Source organism: Astatotilapia calliptera, chromosome 17, assembly GCF_964374335.1.
Source record: "Astatotilapia calliptera chromosome 17, fAstCal68.1, whole genome shotgun sequence".
NCBI classification, from domain to species: Eukaryota; Metazoa; Chordata; class Actinopteri; order Cichliformes; family Cichlidae; genus Astatotilapia; species Astatotilapia calliptera.
This window is the reverse complement of record NC_137438.1, coordinates 29,234,758-29,241,444: the sequence shown is the minus strand read 5'-3', so window position 1 is coordinate 29,241,444 and position 6,687 is coordinate 29,234,758. Positions and strand designations below refer to the sequence as shown.

General features: G+C 37.2%; 1 protein-coding gene across 2 annotated transcripts; it reads right to left on the bottom strand.

Annotated features, from left to right (window-relative positions):
* Positions 1-2,671: 2,671 nt before the first annotated feature.
* Positions 2,672-4,151, bottom strand: LOC145421301 (uncharacterized). 2 transcript variants are annotated; one of them, XM_080291410.1, is made up of 3 exons: positions 3,498-4,146; positions 3,282-3,391; positions 2,672-3,147 (listed from the first exon to the last, which is right to left on the bottom strand). In XM_080291410.1, the coding sequence occupies exons 1-2, from the start codon at positions 3,938-3,940 to the stop codon at positions 3,301-3,303; spliced, it is 534 nt and encodes a 177-aa protein (XP_080147536.1). In that variant the 5' UTR covers positions 3,941-4,146; the 3' UTR covers positions 2,672-3,147; positions 3,282-3,300. The 2 variants fall into 2 exon arrangements, 1 of the variants encoding a protein (XP_080147536.1); XR_013902632.1 differs by having other exon boundaries at positions 3,282-4,151.
* Positions 4,152-6,687: the final 2,536 nt, after the last annotated feature.

Below are 6,687 nucleotides of genomic sequence, written 5' to 3'. Positions count from 1 at the left end.
GGCTTGGACAAATTAATATAATTTCGCTTTTTTCAGCTTGATTTTAATCTTTCAAGAAATATCTTCCTTTTCATATTAAACAGTTATATTTATTGCCTTCTTTTTCAGTGGATTTACAGTAGGGTGAGCGGGTATATTGAATATAAAACATGGTTTGTCAAACTTTACAGTAGCACTAAGGAAATTGTGACTAACAATTAAAAAAAAAGTATATACGTGATTCTCTTCCTTTCTAAAATGATCATTATTTATTTATACCAGAGATAGGAATTGCCCCATGTTCAAAGAAAGTAACCTTTGAAAGTGATCTGGGACTTTTTTAAAGAGATCTGGCAAAACTGGACAATTCACAATGTCCATCCATCCATAGTCTTCTGGTTATCCAAGGCCAAGTTGCAGGGGGAGCAGCCTAAGAGGAAAGAAGTCCCGACCTCCCTCTCACTGCTTGTCCATGGAACACCAAGGCATTCCCAGGCCAACCAACAGATATAAGTGCACTTTTCACAATGAGTCTTTAAATATTAACTTTGTTTTTTAAAGAAAGCACTTGAACCTCATATCTTAGCTCAGTCAATCTTGTTCTAAGAAATACTTTGTACTTAATACGTTATATGTACAACACTCAGTTCCTGTAACTGGCTTTAATGCTGGGGATCAGCTGGGGTTCGTTTTTATCTTTTATTTTTTTAAACAAATACATCCCAAAAAGGGTATTCTGTTCAGCTGAACATAGCAGTTTCAGTGGAAGAAACAACTCATCCAAGTGACTCTTCACATAAATATGAGACTTTATTTTCAGGCTTCCAACAAATTACAATCACACCTCACATAAATCCATATACACAAGTGTTTATCGGGAACTAATGACTCAGGAGCAGATGAACAAACCTTGGTAGTTGAGAATTCTCAACTCTTGTGGGGGACCATACCTGGGAGCATATGCCAGAAACACCTTTCTAGCACTATAAAGCAATATTGCAACTAGTTTAGCATTTATTTTTAGTCACATCAGCTGCCAGTATGTGGTGCATGGGATACTTCAGCTAAGCTAAAACCCAAGTTTTGTAACTTCTAGTTCTTGTTTTGGCTTTATGCTTTAAATTCATTTTAGAGTCACGGTTGTATTGAATTGAGGTTGTATCAGAGGCAAGATTTAGCAAAATCCACACTGACGGTAATTGCAATTTTATGAAAATTGTTGACCATGTTGTGCAGACAACTGTCTGTCAATGAATATCTGAAAGCCTCACAAGTCTGATACATTTTTAAGCACTAAAATATTTTTCCAAACTCACAATATGGTTTTTAAACCGCATTCACATATTTAAATTTGCTATAACAACCTTGACATGAATGCATGTTAAAAAAAACAAAAAACCCTTCGGCTGCATTCCAGGGCCCGTATCCCTAAAGAATCTTTGTGCAAAAAGTGGCTCCTAGCGGCCAAATTCTAAGAAAATTCTCAGAGTCATGACGTTTTCTTAGAATTTCCCCTAAAAGTGACACGACAATCCCAGTTAATATAAAAGCTATTCCTCAAGATTCCTAGCGCTTAAAAGGGCTCCTAAGGCGAGATCTGCTAAGAGCAGGGAAGAGGACTTTTAGTGGCTTAGGAGTTCCCCTAAGCAGCTGCACAAAATGGCCAACAGAAGAGGCAGGAGAGATGTCCTGCAAACACTGGATGACAGGGAATTATTGAGATGCTACAGATTGGATCGTGCAGGAATCATGTTTGTGGTGGATCTCCTTAGAGATGCAATTACTTCACCAACTCGACGCCACAACGCTATTACACCGGAGATGAAAGTAATCACAACCCTGAGGTATTTGGCAACCGGGAAAATGCAACAATGCAGCAGTGATGACTTGGGTCTGCAATCACAGACATTGCTAAAAGCTGAGCCATGTTACCCTCGTTAAGACCACACTGGACTTGTAACGTTGTGATTTCTACTTCATTAAGGACAGCCTCTTGAGATAGGCCATCTTGTTTTCAACGGGGTCCATATGGGAGTGAAAGTACAAAATATGCCAGCTAGGATATTAATATGAGCAAATAAGACACGAATCATTATTTGAACAGGGTGTAATGAGTTTAAGTTTTCACATATTTTAGATTCTAATGGCTATAACCCCTACAGCTTACTATTCATTTTCCAGATATTTTCTTGAATGTGAAATATTATTTACAATTACAGTCAGCATAAGATTAGAGTATATAATATGTTTATTGATTTGAGGGTACATCCTTTGCTCATTATCACCAAAAGCTCATTTCCATCAAACTTGTAGGATCAACCAATCACGGCTTTTGAAATGATGACTCATACCTAGCAACGGGGTCAACCACACCTCACTAAGATAGGATTTTCCATCCATTCCTTGCTCAGAGTTCACTGAAAATGTTCTGGAATCACTTCTAAGCTAAAACTCCTGGCAAGGAATTTTTAGGTTAAGTTAGGAGCTCTCTGAGAGGATTCTCAGAATCTTTAGGGATACGGGCCCAGGATCTTTAGCAAAGCTGTTGCTCATAGGGGGCTGTCCAGGTTCATTATATAGTAGCATATTTACCAAGCACGATGAGGTGGCCATTGCTGTGATTTGAAACCATTTAAAGTTGAACAGAATAGTTTTGTAAAGTAGCCAAAAAAAAATATAAAAAAAAGAGAGGTTACACAATGTAACATAATTTTTATTGAAGATTAAACTCACATTCACCATCACTTTGCAATCAAAGTTTTAATACAACATTAAATTCTATCATTAAAATGACATGCACATGATTATCTCGCCATTACGGCCCTTTCAGTTTGAAGTGTCACCTTGTGTCAGTCACGTGAAGACAGACCTCCTTTGCTTCCTGCTCCTCCCACAGCTGAGCCACGTGTCCTAGCAGGGTCGACCTGGAAAACGCTCAGACAACAGTGACTGTGGAACATCCAATCACCATCGACTATTGCCATCAATGACAATGCACTGCTAACAATACCTGCCCGGGTTTACCTGGATTTTACAATCCGTGAAGAGACCAGAGCCGAGCATAGCGTAGCAGAGCCGGGCCGTTTGGTCGATTCCCTCCAGGCGGCGGCACGCAGGGCTCGGTAGCGCTCCCCAGTGGGCGGGCGGCAAGCGTGCAAAGGCGCGCCGCTGTGAGACAAATAAAGGCCCAACTATGAATCACGCGCACACATACACACTACATGATCAGGGCTACAAAACAGAACGGAACACCACATGACACATTAATCACACTTAAATATTTACAATTAAACTCTTCACACCTTTTAACAATGAGCTGAATTAAAGTCGGGCTGCTGAGGGAGCCGGGCCACGCTCACGAAGTTCGTCCTGGTTACCAAAACATTTCAAAGGCCTCATCAAAGTTCCGCTGCTGAAACGCAAGGTAGCTATCAGAGTCCAAGGCAGTACATGAGCTCGTCGGTGAAGAACATTCGCTAAACTGTTGAGCAGCTACTGCCTGTGAATCCTGAACTGACTTGTTAATGTCAATATTCATGTCTTCATACAGGTTTCCCATCAGGTACTGCGTGGTGTTTTCCGGCGCCATTGCGACAGCTGGATGACGGTGCACACAGGCCGTGGCGGTACTTTCCACAGACATGAAGTCTCCGTTCTTCCCGTCCGTGTGGCCCCGCAGGGTGCAGAGGCCGTCCTGCTGAGCCCGTCTCTGTTCCCGGCGGAGGTATTTTCGAATGGTGGTCTTCACCGTGGTGGCTGGACTCTGTTTGAGGGCCTCGTTCTTTTCCGCGGCCACTGGGAAAAGCCTCCACGTCAACTTAGAGCCAAACTTCATGTTTTTCCGCAGACAACTCGTTTTTATTCTCTTCGCTTTAGTTGTCATCATTTTTACACACATGTCCGAGGAAAAAAAATCTCTTGTTGACAAACTGGACAGCTTTTCCTTCTTCTCGCTCCGCATAAAGTTCTTTAAAAGGTAATAATAATTAAGTCGAAGGATCGCTTTTCCTCTCCAAAACACCTTCTTAAAAGCGTAAAGCAGAATATATTTAAAATAAAAGTCCCAAAAAGACAATCAATATAACGAGAGCACAGAGAACGTCGACCACACTCTGCTCACTTCACACAAAACTTCGCTAACGCAACGCTCACGTTGCATTTTATCACAGAGGATACCCACAATCCATCGCTTTCTAAAGGTAATGGTTGGGCTGAATGTAGGTGCTGCCACCTAACGGTGAGGAAGACACAAAACTTTAAAGTGATTACCATAAGTACAGGAGAAATAAAGTATAACCACGGGATTTTATTTTATTTTCAAATAATTACAGCTTTCTACAACCCAGTATAATATATAGAAACATTGGCAAATCAATAAAATACTTTGCATTTCTTTATAGGAAAATAAGAAATAAGCGCAATTTTTTTTAAACATGCAAACATATTCACTGTTTGTTAATTTTATCTTTTGCCTTTTATTTTTATTGTCCTTCATTGTGTCATTGTTCTATTATGTGTTTTATCCTATTGTACAGTGTCCTCGGGTGTCCTGAAAGGTGCTTTATAAATAAAATGTATAACAATAATAATAATAATAATAATAAACATACATGAAAATACGTATATAAGATAAAGACAGAGTCTAACAAGCCATCTGCTGTGACCATTTGGGGGTGATGGGAGAAAGAGCCAGAAATTAATAGTAATTAATGATTAAATGTATAGTGGTGTTTAAACACCATATTGTGAGTAAAAAAGGAAGAAGTAGCTGTCTTCAGGAACAATCCTGTAGGAGTCTGGGAAGTTCAATCAATGACTGATTGTTATCCATTGTAAGTTTTTCTATCCTGTTGTTATTTTACTACAATGCAGTGTGTTTAGTATCATTGTCATGCTAATAAACGAAGCCATTGCTAGTTGGATGCTTTTCAGATTGTATTGCCTTGTCAATGGAAATCTGAATTTCTACTTTTACGATTCTCTAAATTTTGATAAGATTCCCAACACCACTTACTGAAACACAACCCCAGACAATCACATAACCTCCACAGTGCTTTACAGATAATTCCTGTATGTTCATCTGCTGTAGATGTTTTTTTTTAGGCCTGCCACTTCTTCTTTTGTCTGCCAATAGTCCAGTTTCCTCATTTTTCTATGACACACTGCATGTCATGCTGGGAATTTTTAGGTAATAGCTCCCGAATCACATTTTTTGTGTAAGAAATGCTATTTTATTTCTGTCAAATGATATCTTTATCATTTCATTTTCATAGATTTACCTGCAGAAATGTGAACACATGCTAGCTACTCATTACAAAATTAGGAGTCGCTCAAGACCTTTGCTCAACCATTAATGCATATCATGAAATTTACAAACCCATCAGCTAAAAAAAAGAAGAAGAAGATTTATATTTAACAGCTATTTTAACCAAAGCTGAGTCAACCTCCCTTATATAACATCGACCAGAGTTTATTAAATTATATTATTTTCATCTCTTTTTGTTTTCCAGATGAATTCCTTATTTTTGTCTGACAATGATAATCAAACAAAACACTCAAAACAGAAAAGAGCCGATACAGCTCTAACTAGTGCTGTCATTTTAAGTGAAAGCCACTGCAAGAGTTTGTGTTATGATTTGCTTTGCGAATACTGAAGACAAACACATAAATCTATATCATCTATACAATGCTATCTCAGCTGTCAGTTGTAAAGCAGCATCATTCATGTATTCATTCAGATTTATTTTTCTTTTAATCTAATTAGTCCAGAACACAACACAAACAATCCTTCCATCAATAATATATTATAGCAGAACATATCGCCACAATACATTTAAAAAACTGGCATATGGGATACCAATCACAAAAAACTGCATCAGACATTCCATACTTAAGCTGAGAATTACATTAATATTAAAGTGATTCTTTAAACCTCCATTGTTTTCATTCAAACTCTGTTCTGTAGATTCTAATTCCGTTGTTTTCATTCAAATTCCGTTGTTTTCATTCTAATTTTGTTGTTTGTTTTAAACTTCCATTTCATTCAAATTCTGTTGTTTTTATTCAAATTCTATTGTTTTCATTCAAATTCTGTTCTGTTCATTCTAATTCCGTTGTTTTGATTCAAATTCTGTTCTGTTCATTCTAATTCCGTTGTTTTCATTCAAATGCTTTTGTTTTCATTCTAATTCTACTATTTTTATTCAAATTCCATTGTTTGTTCTCAAATCCTGTTGTTTTCATTCTAATTCTACTATTTTTATTCAAATTCCATTGTTTGTTCTCAAATCCTGTTGTTTTCATTCAAATTCTGTTCTGTACATTCTAATTCCGTTGTTTTCATTCTAATTCTGTTGTTTTCATGTTAATTCCATTGTTTTCATTCAAATTCTGTTGTTTGTTTTAAACTTCCATTGTTTTCATTCAAATTCCGTTGTTTTCATTCAAATTCCGTTGTTTTCATTCTAATTCCATTGTTTGTTCTCAAATTCTGTTGTTTTCATTCAAATTCCGTTGTTTTCATTCAAATTCCGTTGTTTTCATTCAAATTCCATTGTTTTCATTCAAATTCTTTTCTGTTCATTCAAATTCCATTGTTTTGATTCAAATTCTATTCATTTCATTCTAATTCCGTTCTTTTCGTTGAAATTCCGTTGTTTTCATTCAAATTCTGTTCATTCAAATTCCGTTGTTTTCATTCAAATTCTG